Source organism: Staurois parvus, unplaced genomic scaffold (assembly GCF_062004578.1).
Source record: "Staurois parvus isolate SC_StPar_1 unplaced genomic scaffold, SC_StPar_1.0 ptg000025l, whole genome shotgun sequence".
NCBI classification, from domain to species: Eukaryota; Metazoa; Chordata; class Amphibia; order Anura; family Ranidae; genus Staurois; species Staurois parvus.
The window spans coordinates 8,123,511-8,146,819 of NW_028317821.1; the positions used below are offsets into that span (position 1 = coordinate 8,123,511).

Sequence of the window (23,309 nt, forward strand, 5' to 3'; positions counted from 1 at the left end):
GTAATTAGCATTTTCAGAAGGAGGTCAGCAATAGTAACTGGTGTTATTTCTCTTAGTTTCCCTTTAATTTGCATTAAATTATTTTTTTGTATTTTATTTTAGTACAATTTCTAACCCAGTAATATTAGGTCAGTTACACTCACTCCAATTAATGCATGGAATGCAACATGTGAGATTGAAAGGCTTAAATCATGACAGCTATCTTTTAATTTAATGCTCCCCCCACCCCCAGCACCCTCAAAGTCTTATACTCAACTGTCTATGCTTTCAGCACATTTGCAACTATGGCCTATGGTGAGTCACACAGTCAAAGTTACAAACTTTCTGGCCAGTCCCTTACTTTTTCTCATGCCCTGAAATATTTCATTCCTTTGGAGATACTGCCTATTGCTGTGATGTATGACATACTTCTCTGTAGGACTGAACGTGATTTTCCCATGAAGGCACAAAAGAAGAGAGATCACAACTGGTGCTTCCTGTGTGTTGCTTCCTGTGATCCACAACATATGAATTAAAGAGGAGCATGGGCAGGTAAGTATAAGACCTTGGGTGTGTTTGTTAAATTAAAGGATACCTGTACAAAAGTACGGATATTATTTAATGCTTTGCACTAGTGATCATTTCAGTTAATGAATAGATTATACAAGACAATCAACGTAAGTGATCTGTATTTTTTACCAGTTTGCCACAAAAATGACATACTATTCCAAATATATCTCATAAAGTGCAGGAAGGTTGGTCAGCACTAATTAAAAAAATAATAATAAAAAAAAAAATACCAACAAAGGCAAAAACTGTCTTTTGCACAGCTTATGGTCTTGCAATTAGACATTTGAGTCTACATACATATAATGCTGGGAACCTTTTTCAAAGCTTTGGTTCCAGCAGACAAAATTAATTAAGATGACAATATTAAAATTTAGATGGCACAGAGTTTAAAATATATGACATAAAAAACAATTCAAGAGAAATCTATTTAAACAAAGACTGCCATTTCCTATGTTTAAAAATATATAGTTCATATGCTTTATTATATTTTAGTCAAGTACTTCATTAAAAAATCAATAGCACCACTTTACCACTTCTGGTCAGTAAAGTAACTGGTAAAAGCAAATCTGCTACATATTCAATGCGCTGTTTACTTGAGCACAACTGGAAAATGAAAATATGAATTATCATACTGATATACTGTATTAACATTGGTTGCCCCTAGACTTTCAGCATATTTTATTATTATTTCTGTAAATGATTTCATATACCAAATGGACGTGTTTTCAATGAAGGCACAGTTCAATTTGTGAGAAAAGGACTAAAGTTGAGATACCTGGTTGCAGGTGCAATAGGGTTGATTTATCAAAGTAAAGACTGTTAACTTAGCAGAATGAATGTTTACATTGAAAAGTGAATGTTGGTAAATAGGATGATCCTGTGTTCACATTGAATACTTTCAGTGAATCAACCTCATAGGGTCTATTTAACAACTAAATGAACCATGTTGCATGAGGATACTATTGCAGCCCTTTGAAGGTACTAAAGTAATCATTTAATAGTAGCCCAATTCTATCTGATCTGAACAAAGGCCTTTTAATTAAGTACAACTGTTCTATAGCTATAAATAAAAACATTGCACAAATGCATGGATACCTTGAAGTTTTAAACTATGGTTTGGTTCAATATTGTAAGTGTAGTCATCTCTTATATTTAAGTATTTAACCTAATTCTGATGTAAAATGTCCTTACAGTATGCACTGCATTGCTTTAGATGCCTCTATGCAGTGACATCAAATGATCTCCATCCTCCCCATCCTCATAGGCAAGTATTTTTTCATTCTATTGCCTTAATGATGTTGTTGGGCAAATCTGATCAAATATAATGGCATACAAGGAGACGACTACCTGAATGTGTCTGAATGGATTTTCTGCAATGCCAGAAAATGTTGCTACTTAGAGTTGTCTTATCAGGGCTTGAAGTTTAGTTTACTGTGGAAAGCACTCTTAAATGACAATGTAGCCCGATTATTTTATAAAACTGTTTGACATGTTTGTATGAGTATTCTATAAAGGTGCCTGTAATACAATATACTAACTCTAATTGTGTTTTCTTCATTTTTGACGATTTCAGTACTTTAAAAATTTGCTGAAGAGATTACAGATCTTTTAGTTACTCCAAAACCAATAACTGTAATACTTTTAGCATGTAAAAATGGGCAGCTTCTTTCCCATAAACTGAAAGTTCCTCCTTTTTAAGCCACATATGGAACATGGGTCATGATTCAATGGATTGACGTAAATTGACTCAAGGGATCTGTCCTTTCTGACATCTGCTGTACAAATTAAGCGAAACAAAACTGTTAAATGTTATACAGAAACTTTTCTGCAAGTTGACCGAAGCAATCATTTAAGTGCTATGACAGGACCCTCTCGAAGAAGGACTGTTTTCATTTGGTTTGTTATGAATTAGCTATTGCTAACCATTTTCCTCCCAGTTCTGATGCTGACAAATATATTTCAGTGTGAAGAAGGAAATAGGTCTGGACTTCTACTTTGGAAAGGACAGGATGTAACTGCTGAGAAAAAAGTCCCTATACATTGTGTGGTTTTTAGAGGAAAAAAAAATAATCAAATTGCTTATATTGGAAATCCTGGCTTGTAGTGATACTCAAAATGATCTTGAATGTGTATTCCATTATATCAGCACAAAGCCTTTGTTGTTTGCTATCTCAGTCCATAATTAAAGGTACTTAAGTAAATATACTCAAATACACTCACCCAAAGCCCACATATTCACCTTTGATCCTATAACAGTTAATGAGAGTTCAGCAGGTAACCCAGTGTTTTCCAGCTCCTATCTTTGAGGACTTCTGGTCTTTGTGTTTGATCACACTAATGCAATTTTCATCTGTTTTTTTTTCTTTTACAAATGAAAAACACAGAGAGAATGGAGGCATTTCAAATCAACAGCTGAATGAGGAAAACAGGATTGATTTTGGCAAGGGCAATTGTCTCTTGCTCACAATTGATCAAAATCTTAAATGTAGTCCCAAGCTAAAGCTGCCAATACGCAGTTGGGTTTTCTTTTGAAAGTTCATAGAAAAATTGTACATGCGAACATTCTTTCTTGCAATCATTAAGTCAACCTGCTATTTAAATGGAATCTCAGACAACGGATTTCTTTACAATATGTATGATACATTCACAGTTAGAATTTTGTTCACTCAAGAAATACATTCCATCCTGCTACTTTGAATTTCCTTACCACTACAGTAGAACACAAATTTTCATTTGACCCTACTAACCATTAGAAAATTGAACGAATGTTCCATAAACAAATATTTTCAAAGGCAATTCTGCTGGTGTATGGCCAGTCTAAAACCTGGTACATACAGGTATTTTTTTTTTCGTTCAACCCAGTGGGTTGAATGAAAAAAAGCTGAAGAGCAAATGATGAGCTCGTTGCACTTGCCAGTGTTCACAGTCATTGGTTGCCAGCACTGATTGGATGCCGGTTGGCTGCTGATTTTCCAACATGTCCATTTGATAGAAGCTGGACGTTAGGCCTGCTTCTGTTGGACAGGCTGCTGTGCACACTGGCTGAATGTCAGCCAGTTTATGTTGAAATGGCCGATACCAGCTCAACCCGTGTATAGCAGCCTTTAGGCTCAGCTACTTGTGAGATTTTGTTTGTGAGTTTTTATGTGAATAATTTAAAGAGAGAAGCACAAAATCAGCTTCTTGTGGCCCTAGGATCTTGGAACTGCAGGAGGTCTGCATGGAACCTGCATGCTATCAGTGCAGAAGCTCCTGGTGTAGGATAAGCCAAGTATGTATTAGGGCTAATTCATGTTTGGAAAGCAGGTGTAATATTCTTCCTCAGAGCTACACTTTAACATTAATAAGAACCTTAGCAGGATTTGTGTATGATATTGACAGACAGCTTCATGAAACCCAATCACAGACAATCATATTTCAGTTTATGCAGTTCTAAGGGATGCTAAGCAATAGTGTAGTCATCTTTTCAAAAACATGTAACGTAGTTGTTTGAATGTATTAAATAATACTCTGCACTTTAAAAAAGGGTGCAACTCTAAACTTAAATATCTAACTATGTCCAGATTCACATTGAGTCTACTAACTAGCTTCCTTACATTTAAATGCCAAATACATAATAAGGCCACAGTATTAGCCTACAGAAATTGTGTTTGCTTTTACCAGTTAGCATTCTTGACCAGATCATCACACAACACTCACTTTAACATACGGTAGCACCATTGTACTATTTTACAGCTCTACATACCTAATTATATATGTGCATTAGTGATATACAGGTTACTACTTTGATTGAACACAAATGTTTACCACTGGACAAATAACTAGCTTGTTACCAAGACAGATCAGTGACTTATGAGCCTAGACAAGTGTTTAACTGCTGTATCATAATATATTCAGAAATAGGTGGTTAAATTCAGCCATTTTTGTGAAATGTATGAACCCAACCGATATTCAGAGGATGGTAGGGATTAAGGAACATCAGGATTGGAAAAATAAATTGTTTCTGCTACTTCTATTGGAAATCAAAGTGTGCAAATACAGACGGGCAGGCAAACAATGTTATAGGACACTGGATACTAAACAGCCCAGGCAGAGAAGTGCAAATATAAGGAACTCTCAGACAAGTCTGGGACAAGCCTCCAGTACCCAAAAAACATTGATTAGTTTTAGTGCAATCAAGAAGGCCATTTATTCTGGACCTCTAGGGGAAACAGGCTATTAAAACAAATGCTTGTACAGGACAGGTTTAACAGGTGAAAGATTACAGAGCACTAGGTCGGTTATGTGAGTTGTTATGATTCTGGTTGAAATGCACATCAGCGGCTTATGGAATTGCATTGTTCAGAAGTTGAATGCCCATTGATTGAGAGAAGTGTTGTCTTTCCCTGTTTGATTTTACTTTTCAGTATTACATCCTGCACATGCCACATTCATTTTTCAAGACTTTGAGCGGTAACAGCATCTACATCCTGAAGCTTCGGCTCCCTGTGTTCCCTCTACTTGCATTCTTCTGATGTACTTCCTGTAATACACATACATAATAAATAGTTACACAGACAACTAATAGGTATCAATGTATACACTGAGGTGCAAAATAGTTCTATAATGAAACAATTAACAGTTCCAAACAGTATAAGCAGAACAAATGGGAACCTTGTGTCCCATAAGGCAACAGAAATGCGAATGTGTATATTCTTCAGGTTCAAGTGTATGATATCAGTTTTTAGACCTTACTCCTAACCTCATCGCTTGCTCTTGACAAAGCCTTTTCCTTCTTGCTGCAAATTTTTATCAACTCTACAGCTTAAACAAAAAACAAACATTCTTTCTCCCCCCTGGCTAACTGTGCATTAAGAATGATAGTTTATAGCACACATGTCTTCTAATACGTAGTATACAGCAGCCTATTTTAAATTGAGTTCATCTGTTTCAGGCTAGTTAGTGATCTTCAGTGGAGTGTATGCATTCCATGGCTTCCTTGGCACTTGACTTGGAGGACCAATGAGAAACTATAACCTGACAGGTAATGATGAGGCAGGCTTCACTGTGTATTATCCTTTGCTTCTTAAGTCTGCAACTTTGCCAGGGCTCCTTTTCTAAAACACAACATGTAGTGAGGTTCTGAGGTGCAGCTGCAATACGGAGCTTTTGCAGTGATGCTATAGCAGTTGTCTTCTGCTAAGGCCAGTTGGAAAATGTCTAGGTGAACATTTCGTCTACTCTGGTAATATGGCTAGTTGTATAAATCCTACCCATGTAGTATGGTATTCTGTTATCCTGCTCCTTTTTCAGTGAAATTCCTAACTTCTGTGTCACAGTAACAAAATCAGATATCATAGCCAACAAGGCACTTTGAGTCTTTACTCACTCAACATCAGTACAGCTATATTTAATGACTGTAAATATTCGCAAACTGCAAATCTTCTTTCTTTCCATTGAGAGAAATGCCTTAATTTCCTTTAAATAAAACAATTCTTGAGTTGTGATGCTGCCAAAAACTCACTCAGTGTAGTCCACAAAAAAAAGAACAGCTCATGGGGTTCTCCATCAATAGCTTTGTTATTTATGAACTATACAATAAACCCTCTTGTGCAGCACAACAGTTTTCTTCTCAAGCAGTCTATCAACTTTCTAATCTAATCAACCTGGCAAATGCCATTCTTTTAGAATGGTCCCACACCCTCATTGGAACTGTGAGGATTGGATGAACAAAGATTTGGAAATTTTTAAATTTTTGGAAGTTGCTGTGAAGGACAGTTGCTCCCCTAAAATGGTATTAACTATAAACATTTCTTGGATTATTTTAGGATGAACTCTGAAAATGGGTCACTGACTTGGTTTTGAGAAACATTTTGGCATGAGGAAGATTGTCTTTACCAATATTTTTACAGGCATTCTTTTTTGTAATCGTTTGTGCTAACTGGTAACCCCACCCTGTTCATTTTTCAGCTTATCTGAACCATACTGGAGATTGTTTGAGGTGATCATGCAAGAGATATGTCTCTTGGTTGTCTAACCGAATTGTTACCAAGCAGAACAAGCAACTTTTCAGTGCTGCGCATATCTGAAGCCTATGCTACATTAGTATATCAGCAAGGACCTGGAGGTTCTTATTTGGAATTTCACACTTCCAACCAGTGCCACGTTTCGTTTGTAAAGTTTGTAAAGAGAATTTTTTTTTTTTTTTGCATCTGAATAGTTTTAGAGAACCTACAAAAAACTGTTCGGCACAGATTTCCTTTGAGGTTGATGAATGAGCTATTGTACTGTCTTCAAGTGGCCTCCATTTTCAGCAAGTTACATCCTTGAGGGATTTCAACTTTATTTACAAGGAATGAGTAGAAAAGAAATGTAATACTCAGATGGACCCCATAAATACCTAGTCATACCCTTTGGGTTCTGCCCTTTTATGTGTGTGTGTGTGTGCCGCTCGTGTCATTCAATCATTCAGACAAAATCCTAATCTTCTTTCTAGATATCAAGTCCCATCTTGGTCACGTGAGGTCAGGATTTCAGTGACTGACAGGCACTTTTTTAATTAAATCATGTAGTCCTTTCTATCTGAAAGTAGAAAACATTCTTCCTGGGTTAAATTGTTGTTTTATTTCAGGTCATCAGATTTGCATTTTGGCACTCCATATGAATTCAGCTCGGAGGGTGCAGTTTACCACTTATATCTGAAGAGCTTTGTTCTTATTGTTAAAGACTGAGGTAGGTGTCTCCTTTGACTACCACTTAGAATTCAGTGGTGAAATTGAACATGTTGAAGCAGCTCATTCAAGCTTATATCTCTGATTCTCTAGGCTGATCTTCTTCCTTAAGCAGCAGATAATTTGGTTTTGACTTTTTCACTCAGTCCCTCATTCTTTCTAGGCCTTCTAAGTTATTCTTGCTGCCAACAAGGTTAACAATGCACGATACACTGTTATGTTCTCATGTAGCCACCACAATAAACAATATTTCATTCAGTTGCATTGTGTACACAACCATAGGAGGCTTCTGCAAAAGGGTTGATTTATTAAAGGCAAATAGGCTGTTCACTTTGCAAGGGAATTTTCCCTTAGCTTAGTTAATGAGGTTAAGCTCTGCTGATTTCCATCATCTAGTCATGTTCAAGCAAAACCAACTGATGAGCTGTTATTTGCAAAGTGAATACTCAACACATTTGCTAAGGTAAGAAAAACTTTACTTGCAATGCAAGTAGAGTCTGCCGGATGGGCACAGTGCAGGAAAATAAACAAGAAGAATAAAACAGTATTTTTAACAGAACAAGCAATCCTTTTTACTTACAGTGCTCTAAAAAGGTATTTATGTGAGATTTAGCTACAGTTTAGGATCTGTGATTCTGAATTGACTTTTCTGTGAATTTTCCCCTTCTGATCCACTTGTAGTAACATCTGTGTTGAAATTTGGATTTAAAAACTTCCAAAAAAACTTGGACTGCAAAATCTCTCAGAGCCAACTTAGGTGTTTGGTTGTTTGGCAGGGAATTGGACTTAAAATAAAATCCTAGGGCTGAAAGCAAGAAATACATTCAACTTTGACTAAACATTTTGTGGAGGGCTACTGTACTCACTCACCATCCATGGTCAGGTACCAGCACTACATGGGCATCTCTCATGTTAGCATTTTTCCTTTTGGGTCAGATGCTGTGGTTTAAATGTGCACATTATGCAGTGTCTGCACCAAAAGTTCTTGCTAGTAAACACATTCTGTTGTTAACGAATCTTGTTTGCTTTGGTTATGACACTGGCTTTTTTCTGGTTGTCTTTTTATTGGGTCATTTACTGACTGCCCCAACCTTTGCTAGTTTTTGGACTAAGTTTTTGTTTGATCTGATGGTTTTAAGTCTCTGCTTTGGTAGCCTCTCAGGTGCCATCAAAAAGGTAAACCTAAGTGCTGCAGTCCTTGGCATATCATTCAATAAAATTCATACCTCCCTAAGCAGTTCCAACTGAAGACTAGGAACTCCTTAGACTACAGAACATTTCTTGACTTTAGTGGTTAATTGCACAGTTTCTGTAGATGTCATGTTATTAATGTGTTGCATTACATAAGTAATCCAAACTCAAATCCAAAAAGGATTTGAGCGTCATCACTGGTAAATGATGCAGTAATTGTTTACATTTAATATAGATGATTCAGTACCGGAATTCATACATTTATTAACAAAACTTGTGTATTATTATGAAAAGTAATTTTATGCCAAGCAACTTTGATTTAGAGTGTCATTTTCTACCGCAACAAAACAGACAGCCTTTCTTAAACATTTTACCCCAGAGGAACTCTTGAAATAATTTTCAGATCTAGGGAAGCTCCTACTAAAAAAAATTCCAGTGCTAGTGAAAAACATGCACTTTGCATTAGTGGCCATGGTCAGTGGGAAGAATGCCCCCCTTACAATTGTAATTAGAATACTGTACCATCCTTATAGAACGATAGAGTATTGGTGTTATGCCACCGTCTCTTCTAAGTGCTATTGACCCCAGATATATGCCAACATTATCAAATGGGAGATCAATCAGCCACAGCTCAGGAAACCCCTAGAAACCTTTGGAGAAAGTCTAGTTGAGAATAGCTAGTCTACAGGGTTATCCCACGTGTTTTTTATTATTGTGTTCCATTTGCTATTCTTTGCATTTGAAAAATGCATTTTCAGGTTTTTTTTTAACTTGGAATTTACTGCTTTCACACTTTAATTTTTATATCCTTGCAGTAGTTTATATGTAAAACATTACTCCCTTCCTAATTTAAGCCTTCACTGTAAACCTGTCACAAGCCATCTATTTATAAAGCAGCATTATCATGCAAATTTTGCCATCATGGTGAAGTCTCAGCCAGGCATACTGACCCAGCAACTTTCTTAGTTAAAAATTGCAGCTTGCATTTATTATACTTAAGTACACTCAAATGAAGTGCATGAAGCAAATTTTGAAGTGACTCACCTTTTCCTATGCTTCTGTAAAATAATTCAAATATAAACCTTTACTGAAATGACATAAATCTGCATGCTATGGCTTAGATATTTAAAAAATATTTTTATAAATCAGTGCCTCTTTTAAGCAAACCTGTACTCAGCCAAGTATGCAGCCTATCATCACTGATATCCCTCTGAATATGCTAATTCACCTTGTTGAAGAGGACAAGGGCCTCATCCCAACATCCCTGGCCCAGTGAATGTGGGTTTCTGTAGGGGGGGACTTATTGGAATCTGAAAGCCCCCTTTAGAATAAGAATGCCTCCAGATATCCTTCCACTGCCTACGTGAATGAGAACAAGGTATTATACATAATACCCCTTGTTATTGATTTACAAAAACAATTCTGAAGTAAATTTAATTATTTAGGTTTATGTTATATAAAAAATTCCCACAACGTAAATCTAATGTTAAGCATGTCATCCAGTGATGTCGATCCATTGTCAATCAAGACACTCCGCCGACCTGCCTACACAAGTAAAACATGTGGCAATGATTGTCTCCTGCTTGACTCTGGCTGGACTCGGGCTGCATATGACAGCTCCCCAGCCAGTAGGTGAATGTTAGTAAACTGGCTGGGGGCTGGTGATGTCCTCTCAGGGGCAGTTGTTGACCAAATATTTTCATGATCATATTTAGTTAATGACGGCACCCTTGATGCCAGGTGACTTGCTTACAATTTGAAAGAATTTGAAAACTAGCAAGCAGGTGGCCAGAAGCTGTTTAGTGGTGACACTAAATGAATGACTTGCAGCTGCAGGACCCAGAGATTCGGGCAGATGGGTGAAATGGCTATATCTGCCCATTTAGTTCACTTGTATGGCAAAATACGAACAGCTTGGGTTCACTCGACCATGAAACTGACCCGAACTCCAAGCTCAGCCCTAGTTACTTTTTTTTTTAAATATAATCTATATATATTACTTATATCATCTATATAAAAAAGATTCTCTTATTATTTGAAGAGAATGTGTAGTGCTCATGTGCATGTTTTTTTATATATTTTGGTGAGGATTTAAAAAAAAAAAAAAAAAGAAAGATTGCTTATTAATATTTTGCATTCTTCTGTTCAGGGGTTGGAGCCAATTATTCTCTCATTTTGCCCTTCTGTTGAAATAATGTCATTGTTTATAGAACTTATATCTTAAGCTGGAATTTACATATGCCAGTAAATGAGTCACACGAATGACTCATACCTTATAGAACAACTATATTTGAGGGTTTCAACCAGAGAAACTGAACTTTAGGGCAGGCAGTGGCAGCTGCCCTCTTTATTTAGCTAATGTATTGGTGCCGTGGGAATCCTTGATTGTGTACTAAATCATTTTTTGCTGAACAAAGATTGTACATATAGATAAAAATGTAACAGTTTAAAAGCCATGAACTCTAAAACATGAAAATAAAGTTGACTCAAGATCATTCTAATTTCCCTTAGTGCTCTGTACATATTAGGGATTTTTGTTTCTGCGATTTATGCTTTTCTGACAGATAGGAAAACATTTTTCACTGAATGTCCTGTATAACAAAATCAGAACTTTTCTCAAAGTTTCTGACTTCTAAACTGAGATAATGGTGTAGAATTAGAAATCTTAGATTTTTAATTATACCACTGGAGGCATGAGAGGCTCTATGTAACCATAGCCTGAGAAAGTCATAGCACCTGTCTTAGACCACCTTCACATTGATACTAAATTACCTTCTGGGCTTTTGGCATGTCAGTGTGACGCTGAGCACGTACAGATCGCGCTGACTTTGCTGGCTTGGCAGGAGCACAGTACATCTCTAGCCTCCTCAGATCACAGCTTTGAAAGCAGCATTCATCCACTATTCCTCTGTGATGAGAACGTCGACTGCTGTATCCATATCCTACTGGCTTGCCTGGTGGAAAAGGAAACATATAATAAAATTAACAACATCATCAAGAGAAGTTCTTGATCAAAGCCAGACCATGTCTAGAGGTTGGAAAAATCATGTTAAATTTAAATTGGTCTTTAGGTTAGTTAGGTAAATGTACTATTGTGATCCATTTAAAAGGATATGTGAAAACATGCATTGATTTTAACCAATTGAATGGACAGTTGTTGCATGTGGAATGCACTGCAAATTCAACTGGAGAACGATCATGTGATATAGGCATCTCATTTTTTAACTGTTAAAAGGAAGATGCAGCCAACAGGGAATGTTCCATATGGACCACTTACTCCTCTAGCCTACTGTCTGCATTGTTGTACCTATAGAGCTTATTTAATGTTCTGCATAACATAAGCAGGCAGTGAACTTACTGCAAAACAGGGAATAAATTAGACAGAATGGGTAAAGGTACTGTAGCAGCCCAAACCTTTTGACTAACCTTAATATAGATAACAACTGGCACAAAACATGGCCCTATTTGCATTGTATGTGCTGGTTTGGCCTGCTGTATCAGACACCAATTGCCTACAAGTGCAAGCATTGTAAGTACCTGAATATGATCTTGTATCAGCTTCTTGCTGACTGTTTACAGCAGTGCTGGTGTGCACTGGAGGGGCAACACAAGGAGCCAATATGTGCTGACAAGCTGATAGGGAGAGAAAGCAGTGCAACAGAGATGAGCTCATCACTGTGTTACTTCTTCTTTCACTGTCCAGTCACAGGATGGGGGCACACTCAAAGACAAGTGATAAGGAGAGACACCAATTCAAGTAAAGTGTGCAACTGTCTGGTACAGGAGCTGCACAAATGTCTGGAACAAAATGTCAGATCTTCATGAGTGAGGCTGGTGAAGTTGGAAGAACTCAGAAATCAGAATAGGTCCCCATGTGTGTAAAATGTTAGTTTAAAACCATTCATTACATCACGGCAGTCCAGCAGATCCCACAGTCTCAGAAGATGCTTGGGCATCTGGAAATCCAATATTGCTGCGAATGAATTCTGATTCTAGTATATGTGTCTCTTAAGGCTCTAACAAATCATATTGGTAAACCTAATATGTTTGCTGTTAGTCTAGCAGTAGTAATATTAGAATATTTAAGGAATATAAACATAAAAACATAGAAGAGTGAAGACAGAAAAAAATAAATAAAGAGCCACCACAAAGGTCACCAACAGTATTTTTTGTTTGCTTTTATACTTACCTTTTCCAGATGTCTTCTGGCCAGTCATGTGAGGCGCACAGTCCTTTTCATCTTTGGATCTTCTTTAGAGATGGTTTGTGCTTATTGATTAAAGTGTTACTAAACCCAGGACCCTGCATTCACTATATCTGGTCTCCCACAGTACACACAACATGGAAATGCAATTATTTTAGTAAATTTAAACTGCTAAAATATCCGCAGTATATAGCAGTCTTGTGATTTCTATCAGTGTCTGGCCAAGCACTGATTAAAGCTTGTTGGTGGAGATTTTATTTTCCTCTGACTGTCCTATGAGGCTGCATGACTCCTGACCCTCTGTCTGGACAGTGCTGATTGGCCCTGCACTGACCACATGCCCCCCCCCCCCAAAAAAAAAAAAAAACTCTCTAGCAATATACACTAAACTGAGCATGTGCAGAGTGACTCCTAGGGCTCTGTATTCTCAGCAGATGGATTGGGGACTGTGGAAGGGGAAGATCAGAGAAGACAGAGGAGGCAGAGTTTAAACCCCTTAGGTTACACAGTGCATATAACAAGCATGCTTTCCTGCATATACAGACTGATTTTACTGTTCTGAGTTTAGTAACACTTTAAGAGTCTGGCCCATGAGCACTGCTCTCTGCCTGTGAGTGTAAGATCCTGTGGTGACGTCCTCTTAGGGAAGGTACATACCACCCTTTACTCACAGCATGTCCTCAGTCTTCTGGGTTGAGTAATCCCACAAGTCATTCATCCCAAAAGACTAAGGGCACTTAATGGTGGAAATTTATTTCTATGGGAGGCTTGACAGGAGTAAAAATATGGTATTGTAGCAAGAGCTGGTGTTTTTTTTTTAATCCCTGCTGGGACTTTATTTCACATTTGCCTCAAGCTTTAAAAACTGGATTTATCCTAAAATACACAGCAAACCATTATACAATTTCTGTGTAACACTTGGGACCAGCTCCATTAAGACAATTCCTACCACAACAACATTCACATATCAGGCAGACAGTACTGGGCCCCAGTGGTGCAGATCCACTTAAAAATGGACTAAAGTCAATCTATGTTCATGTATTAGTGTGCAATAAACTACTAGCACAAAATGGTATTTTTTTGTTGGTATGGACACAGTGGAAAAGTAGGTCTTTGCAACCATTAGCCGCCCGGCCTGTCATGCTGACAGCTCAAGAGGAGAGGAGAGTCGGTAATCGGCTTTCCATGGAGGGGACATGTACACTGATCATCAGGGCCCTGATGATCAGTGTGCCCTGATGATCAGTGTAGCCCCAGCAGTGCCACCTGTCAAAGTCCATCAGTGCCAGCTGTCAGTGCTGATCAGTGCCACGTGCCAGTGCCTATCAGTGCCACATCAATGCCACATATCAGTGCATACCAGTGCACATCAATGCCACATATCAGTGCCCATCTGAGCTGCCTTTCAGTGTCATCCATCAGTGCCAGTCAGTGCCACCTATCAATGCCAATCTGTGCCACCTATCAGTGCCAGTCAGTGCCGCCTATCAGTGTGCATCAGTGCCACCTATCAGTGCCAGTCAGTGTCGCCTATCAATGCCAGTCAGTGCCGCCTAACAGTGCCATATATCAGTGCCATGTATCAGTGCTGCCTTTCATTGCCCATCAGTGATGCCTGTCAATGCCCATCACTGCCACCTACCAGTGCCTCCTCATCAATGCCCATCAGTGCCACCTATCAGTGCCCATCACTGCAGCCTCATTAGCACACATCAGTGAAGGAGAAAAATAACCTATTTACAAAATGTTATAACAAAAACTAAGAAAAAAAATTTTTTTCAAAGTTTTCAGTGGTTTTTGGTTTGTTTAAGAAAAAATAAAAAACCCAGAGGTGATTAAATACCACCAAAAGAAAGCTCTATCTGTCACAAAAAATGATAAAAAATTCATATGGGTACACTGTTGCAGGACCGCGCAATTGTCATTCAAAGCGCAACATCGCTGAAAGCTGGAAATTGGCCTGGGCAGGAAGGGGGTATAAGTGCCCAGTAGGCTAGTGGTTAAAAGCAGACTGCTGGAAGCTGTGAATAAACTGTGAATAAAGTTAGCCTTTTAACCTGAAAAGTGTTTAAAAAATGTACACATTGTGCATCACCAATATTTCAGTATGAATAAGTTCCAGGCAGATTTGCAATCAGAATTTCATCAAAATCCCAGACAAAACAGTAAGTTTATTACATCAGGTCAGTAACAGGTCACATTTAAAGGATATCCAAGCTAACGAATACATGAGTCACTCATTGGCTGAGTTGTTTGATTCACTGAACAGATGTTCAGTTAAGACGCATTAAAAAACAAACCTTCATAGCCACCTTACCAGTGAACAAAAATGTGGCTGAAATGTCATTGCTCCACCAAGTTACTGCCAATTTATTGATTGTTATTGGTTACTAGGAGGCCTAAATAAAATCATTTTATTCTACCATATTTCACCTATGAACTGTATATCTCCATAAATAATTCATGGGGAAGGTTAACAATATTATAGTAACAGGTGTAATACAGGTTACAATAGTGATCAGGTATGAATAAGTAGATATACAAACAATTAAAATGCCACTACCTTGGATTTTTTAAAGGTACTGTATAGAAGTCAAACATCTGTCAAAATACAAAGTAAAATCAAATATAAGAATCACATTCAAATCTTTTTTACAATCATAAAAATACCAGTGTTGGTGAGGGTGCTTAATTCATACACTGCTCAAAAAAATTAAAAGAACGCTTGAAAACACATCAGATCTCAATGGGGAAAAATATCATGCTGCATATCTATACTGATATGGACTGGGTAATGTGTTAGGAATGTAAGGATGCCCCATCGTTTGATGGAAATGAAAAATGATCAACCTACAGAGAAGTGAATTCAAAGACACCAAAAAAATCAAAAGTGAAAAAATGATGCAGCAGGCTAGTCCATTTTGCTGAAATTTTATTGCAGCAACTCAAACTGGTACTTTGTATGTCCCCGATGTGCTTGTATGCATGCCTGACAACATCAGGGCATGCTCCTAATGAGAAAACAGATGGTGTCCTGGGGTATTTCCTCCCAGATTTGGGCCAGGTCATCACTGAGCTCCTGGACAGTCTGAGGTGCAACCTGGTGGCATTGGATGGACCGAAACATGATATTCCAGAGGTGTTCTATTGGATTAGGACAGGCGAGTGTGGAGACAATTCAATGGTATCAAATCCTTCATTCTCCAGGAACTGCCTGCATACTCTTGCCACATGAGAGCGGCATTGTCATGCACCAGGAGGAACCCGGGACCCACTGCACCAGCGTAGGGTCTGACAATGGGTCCAAGGATTTCATCCCGATACCTAATGGCAGTCAGGGTACCATTGTCTAGTTTGTAGAGGTCTGTGCGTCCCCTCATGGATATGCCTTCCCAGACCATCACTGACCCACCACCAAAACAGTCATGCTGAACAATGTTACAGGCAGCATAACCTTCTCCACGGCTTCTCCAGACCCTTTCACGTCTGTCACATGTGCTCCGGGTGAACCTGCTCTCATCTGTGAAAAGCACAGGGTGCCAGTGGCAGACCTGCCAATTCTGGTGTTCAATGGCAAATGCCAATCGAGCTCTATGGTGCCGGGTAGTGAGTAAAGGGCCCACTAGAGGACGTCAGGCTCTCAGGCCACCCACATGAAGTCTGTTTCTGATTGTTTGGTCAGAGAGATTCACATCAATGGTCTGCTGGAGGTAATTTTGTAAGGCTCTGGCAGTGCTCATCCTGTTCCTTCTTGCACAAAGGAGCAGATACTGTCCTGCTGATGGGTTAAGGACCTTCTACGGCCCTGTCCAGCTCACCTAGAGTAACTGCCTGTCTTCTGGAATCTCCTTCATGATCTTGAGACTGTGCTGGGAGAAACAGCAAACCTTCTGGCAATGGCACGTATTGATGTGCCATCCTGGAGGCGTTGGACTGCCTGTACAATCTCTGTAGGGTCCAGGTAATGCCTCATGCTACCAGTAGTGACACTGACCCTAGCCAAATGCAAAACTAGTCAAAAACAGTCAGAAAAGATGAGTAGGGAAAAAAATGTCTGTGGCCTCCACTTGTAAAACCATTCCTGTTTTGGGGGTCATCTCATTGTTCCCAATCTAGTACACATGTTAATTTCATTAACATCAAAGCAGCTGAAACTGATTAACAACCCCCTCTGCTACTTAACTGACCAGATCAATATCCCAGGAGTTTAACTGACTTGATGCTATACTCTGTTAAAAAAGTGTTTCTTTTATTTTTTTGAACAGCGTATAATGCATATTGTAGTAGCCATATGATACGCCATACAACGATAAACATATACAATTTGTTGCATTTTGTGTTGAGGGATCCTGATAACCATAAAGGAACCATAAAGGACCTATGAAATACCTCAAGGCTTATCATTAATCCCTAAGTGCTGTTCAATATTACCATGGCTTGCTCCATCAGCATGGGGATGTATTCCTTTTACTCTCAGCAATTTGGATACCTATATAAGTCTTTAATGAGAGGAAGGAGGGATAATGATATCACTTATATGTAGCGTGCGCTAGGTAGATAGGACTTTTGTGGTGAGTCAAAGGCTTACTAAAAGCCTAGGTTGAGTCAGCCTGGGAGTGAGGCAGTGAGGTTACCTCAGGGCAAGCTAGGAGGCTCTACAGGTCAGGGCTTCTGGAGCCCTCCCACCCTATCTAGAAACTACTGGCACTTTCTAGGAGAGGGGAGGAGGCCTGAATTTGCATGTTTAGGGGAACTTGGACAATCACCAGGCAAGGTGGCTGGGATAGCCCTTAAATGTGAGAGAACCTGAACGGCAGGTTAGTTGGAGTCGGGTGGAAAATGGATTGTAGGAAGGTGCTGGTGCATGGAGCCTGGGAAGGGACCCTAGGGAGGGGGGCCCACCTACAGGCTAAGGCAGACAGAAGGATCTCTACTGTATCACAGTCTCCTAGGGAGGACATCCTGTTAGCAGGGAAAGAGCCAGCCCAGCATAAGGCCGAAAGAAGCTGCAACCCATTGCACCCTGTTCCAAATTATTATGCAAATTCTATTTAAGTGTCACAAAGACTAAATATTTTGTTTTTCAGTTTAACTCATGGATGGCATTGTGTGTCAGGGCACTTTTGATCACTGAAAACAATCTCGGACACCTGTGATAATTAGATTGGCCGGTGAGCCCAATTTAAGGAAAAACTACTAAAGGAGGGTGTTCCACATTATTAAGCAGAGCACCATTTTCAAGAAATATGGGGAAGAAAAAGGATCTCTCTGCTGCCGAAAAGACTGAAATAGTTCAATGCCTTAGACGAGGTATGAAAACATTAGATATTTCACGAAAACTTAAGCGTGATCATTCCACTATTAAGAGATTTGTGGCTGATTCAGAGCACAGACGGGTTCGTGCAGATAAAGGCACATTGAGGAAGATTTCTGTCAGATCCATGCATCGGATCAAAAGAGCAGCTGCTAAAATACCATTACATAGCAGCAAACAGATATTTGAAGCTGCTGGTGCTTCTGGAGTCCCACGGACATCAAGGTGTAGAGTCTTGCAACTGTGCATAAACCTTCTATTCGGCCACAACTAACCAATGCTCAGAAGGAGAAACGGCTGCATTGGGCAGAAAAATACATGAAGACTAATTTTCAAACAGTCCTGTTCACTGATGAGTGCCGTGCAACCCTGGATGGTCCAGATCGATGGAACAGTGGATGGTTGGTGGATGGCCACCTTGTTCCAACAAGGCTGCGACGTCAGCAAGGCGGTGGTGGAGTCATGTTTTGGGCCGGAATCATGGGAACAGAGCTGGTCGGCCCCTTTAGGGTCCCCGAAGGTGTAAAGATGACCTCTGCAAAATATGTGGAGTTTATGACTGACCACTTTCTTCCCTGGTACAGAAGGAAGAACTATGCTTTCCATTATAAAATCATCTTCATGCATGACAATGCACCATCTCATGCTGCAAAGAATACCTCTGCATCAATGGCTGCTATGGGGATAAAAGGAGAGAAGGTCGTGGTGTGGCCTCCATCCTCCCCTGACCTCAATCCTATTGAGAACCTTTGGAGCATCCTCAAGCAAAAGATCTATGAGGGTGGGAGGCAGTTTACATCCAAACAGCAGCTCTGGGAGGCTATTCTGACATCTTGCAAACAAATTCAAGCAGAAACTGTCCAAAAACTCACAAGTTCAATGGATGCAAGACTTGTGAAGCTGTTATCAAATAAGGGGTCCTATGTTAAAATGTAACGTGACCTGTTAAAATGTAGTTAAAAGCTATTTCAAACACAACAAATGACAATTTTCAGTTCTTTACAACCTATAAAGTGTTTTGAAACTTACTGTGCGTAATAATTTGGATCAGTGTATTGTAAGTTTTTTATGTTTAAAAATAATACTGTTATCATTAGGAGGTTTGTTCAATAAAATTTGAATTGTACTCTTAATAGTTGATAACATGAGAATTATCCTGACTGTTATTTACATCAATTATTTAGGTAAATGAGAAAAATATCATTTGCATAATAATTTGGAACAGGGTGTAAGTTCCAGGACAGGACAGTGTGAGTTCTTCTACACCCCTGAGCCACAGAAGGGAGAGGGCGGTCAGGTGCAATACCCAAACAATTCTCATCCGAGACTACTCTGATGTAGATCTTGGAAACCCTTACCCAGGAATACCCTCAGGACAGCCGGGTGGGTGAGGAGAGTTTCATCTGGGGTCTGAGGAGGTTCATTAAAGGGGACTCAGTGCATCTTGCTAAGACTGTTGCTAATTCTGGTCCACATTTTTGTACATTTTTGCTAAGAAGATGTCCTTAAAGTTCTACAGTTCCTTGGGCATCCCATATAACCCTAGATGCCATCCAAGTTATTAACCCCTAATAAAAACAAGCTCAAGAACTGTTTTACTGACTTTGAGAGAAAGTAAGGAAAATGCCTGTTGCCTGGCTGTGAAGAGCTTAGTAAAATTCAGCGGCCCTCAAGCGGGTAGCGCTACATATATATAATGCTTCCTTAAATTTTGGGTATTGAGTCCTTCTGAGAGGACTGCCAGATCTCCTGGATCCAACCAATCAAAGATCCAAACTTCCAAATATATGGCTTCCATCCACATATTGTGGTAAGAAAGCTCACATAGGAATAGTTTGTGCTCTGTACTCCCAGTTCGCAATACGTACTCCATACTGGGTATAAAATAGCAAAAATGGTCAGCCCACAAAGTGAAAAATGAGAGGCCAGGTTTGTCAGCAATAGGATTAAATGGCTCTAGTTCATGTGTGTGGTGGGTTTATCTGCACTAATGCATCAACCTATGCTATACACCTGATTGATGACAGTGGCAGCACTTAAAATGAATTATGGGTAAAACACACAAAACACGAAAAAGGTGTCCATACACCCCAAAAGAGTAATTTCATATTTTCTAATTGGAAGTCCCATGGTGCAGGTTACTGACAGAAATTGAAGACTTGGCAATTGATTATTTAAAGGCAAATAGGCTGTTCACATTGCAAAGGAAGTTTGAAATTTCAATTTGCAAATAATACCAATTCATGTGCAAGAAAAAAAACAGCATTCTTGCTTGCACATGATTGGATGATGGAAGTCAACAAATTTTCACTCATTTACTAAGCTGTGGGGAAAATATCTTTGCAAAGTGCAACTTCCCTTGCAAGGTAAACAGTATATTTGCCTTTATTAAATTAACCCCTTGTTCTCCTTGTTGAAGTTAACAGGGCGAAGCAGGTTCCCAGTGCAAAATTTGTATGAGGAATGCAATCTATCTTACAAGTGGTAACACATTGTAAACGCATCATAATAACAACTCAGAAGCTATATATCTTTTTCTGAACTCACCTAAAAACATATTTTCATGGTTACATTCAACTTGCTGTTAAGTCTGATTACTTTGTGCAAACGTCCCTTGGTTTAGTGACTATGTTATGCAATATGCAGTAAGACTACAATTTTGTCATATCCACAGCTGTAGGTAATGAACTTTGAATGCGGATCCCACTCTCATTCATAATGGTAGAATGCATCAAAAATGCATCTTGACCTATTTTTGTTGTGTTCTTCATTACTGATCACATGAAAGAAAGCAAATCTGTCAGTGAGTACAAAGCCTTCTGCTAGATGAAAATACTTTCTTTTATTAAATATTTTCAAAATGTAATTTACAAAATATTGACCACACTCTTGGCTAATAATCCACATTAACAGGCTTGGCTAAGCAACTCAAATAGCAGCAGGGGAGCAGTGGAGGGGGCATGGTATAATGTATCATTGGAAGGATTTGTTCTGGCATAATTTAGTTAATACTCCCAAGGGAAGAGGATATGCTATGGTTTTACATAGGAAACTATATACTGAAGCATATGATTCTATAGAAAAGAGCTGCTCTAAAGGGCATGAGCCTCGCTAGCACAGCACTATTTTTTAGACCAGGTCAGATTCCAGGGTAGAACGTGAGATCAACAGCCAAGAAATTTTCACTGGCAACAGAAATGCTTTGCATGACAAAATCACTTTTCTAGGAAATTGACTAAATTTTTCAAGGTCTGAGATAAGATAATTAGATAGCATTTTTTTTCTGCTTAGTTTACACTTTATTATTCAACTGTGAACATGTCGCAGTGTCACTGTAAATGTTTCAACTTATAAAAGAGGGATGACATCATTGTATTACTTTGAACAGTAAAAAACGATATATTTGTTATGGCATCTCATATAAACAGTTTAAGGTTAACTCCAGACAAAATTTTTGTTTTTACATTTTTAAAAAGAGGGGAGTTTCTGAGTTGCTTTCTTCTCCTGTCATTGATCACCTGTGCAGGAAGTGAAAGGAAATCTCAAAATTGAGACATCAATAAAAATCTGCCAGAGCTTTTCTTCCTTATTGTTATATTTCTGTATTCCTGTTGTAGGGATATGCCCTCATTTTGAATTTTCTAGCCCTTCCACACTCTATCATAAACTAAAAACTATGGTCTGGCTAAAAATTAGCTTTAACCACTTGACCTCCAGAAGATTTACCCCCCTTAATGACCAGGCCTCTTTTTGCTACTCGGCGCTGCACTAATTCAACTGATAATTGCGCGGTCATGCAATGCTGCACCCAAACGAAATTTACGACCTTTTTTCACACAAATAGAGCTTTCTTTCGGTGGTATTTGATCACCTGTGTGCTTTTTATTTTTCACGCTATAAACAAAAAAAGACCAAAAATTTTGAAGAAAAACAATATTTTTTACTTTCAGCTATAAAAATATATAGTAAACTCAAAGTTGGTTATAAATTTAGGCCAAAATGTATTCTGCTACATGTTTTTGGTAAAAAAATCCCAATAAGTGTATATTGATTGCTTTGTGTGAAAGTTATAGCGTCTACAAACTATGGTATACAGTTGTGACCAAAATTATTCAACCCCCAATGCTGTAAAGGGGTTTAGGGACTATAGTGTACATTTGGAATTGTATTCAGAATCAAATCCTACAAGGACGTTGTAACTACCCAAATGCAACTAAAATGACATCAATTGTTTATGTAATACAGTAGTAAATGGTTCTTATGTGGTTTCTTCATTGCCACAATTATTCAACCCCTTAAAGACTACCACTCTGAAGAACAGAGGTTCATACAGGTGCTTTCCATCAGGTATTGAAAACACCTGTGGATGTCACCGAGCAGCAATCAAGCATAATAAGCACCAATTAGGCAGCTTTAAAATGACTGTGATACTCAGCTCCTTCTAGACATTTACTGGTGTGGTTACAAACATGGTGAAGGCAAGAGAATGGTCCAGGAAGACAAGAGAAGAGGTGATTTCTCTTCACAGGAAGGGCAATGGCTATAAGAAGATTGCAAAGATGTTAAACATACCAAGAGACACCTTAGGAAGCATCATTCGCAAATTCAAGGCAAAGGGCACTGTTGAAACGCTACCTGGTCGTGGCAGAAAGAAGATGCTGACTTCGACTGCTGTGCGCTACCTGAAGCGTAGAGTGGAGAGAAGTCCCCGTGTGACTGCTGAGGAACTGAGAAAAGATTTGTCAGATGTGGGTACAGAAGTTTCAGCCCAGACAATAAGACGCACACTGCGTAATGAAGGCCTCCGTGCCAGAACTCCCAGGCGTACCCCCTTGCTGTCTCCAAAGAATAAGAAGAGTCGACTGCAGTATGCCAAAAGCCATGTGGACAAACCACAAAAGTTGTGGGATAGTGTTCTGTGGACTGATGAAACAAAATTAGAACTGTTTGGGCCCATGGATCAACGCTATGTTTGGAGGAGGAAGAACAAGGCCTATGATGAAAAGAACACCTTGCCTACTGTGAAGCATGGTGGAGGGTCAATCATGCTTTGGGGCTGTTTTGCTTCTGCAGGTACAGGGAAGCTTCAGCGTGTGCAAGGTACCATGAATTCTCTTCAGTACCAGGAGATATTGGATGGAAACGTGATGCAGTCCGTCACACACCTGAGGCTTGGGAGACGTTGGACCTTTCAACAGGACAATGATCCCAAGCATACCTCCAAGTCCACTAGAGCATGGTTGCAGAGGAAAGGCTGGAACATTTTGGAGTGGCCATCGCAGTCACCAGACTTAAATCCGATTGAGAACCTCTGGTGGGACTTAAAGAAAGCAGTTGCAGT

At 39.1% G+C, this 23,309-nt stretch overlaps 1 protein-coding gene across 2 annotated transcripts in view; it reads right to left on the minus strand.

Annotated features, from left to right (window-relative positions):
* Window positions 1–585: 585 nt before the first annotated feature.
* IGF1 (insulin like growth factor 1) overlaps window positions 586–23,309 on the minus strand; it is a 116,810-nt gene continuing 94,086 nt past the window's right edge. For both annotated transcript variants that reach the window (XM_089651816.1, XM_089651815.1), the window contains 2 exons: window positions 11,223–11,404; window positions 586–5,071 (listed from right to left, as the gene is read on the minus strand). In XM_089651816.1, the coding sequence (XP_089507942.1) occupies window positions 5,012–5,071; window positions 11,223–11,404 (242 nt within the window). In that variant the 3' untranslated portion in view covers window positions 586–5,011. The remainder of the gene's footprint in view (window positions 5,072–11,222; window positions 11,405–23,309) is intronic.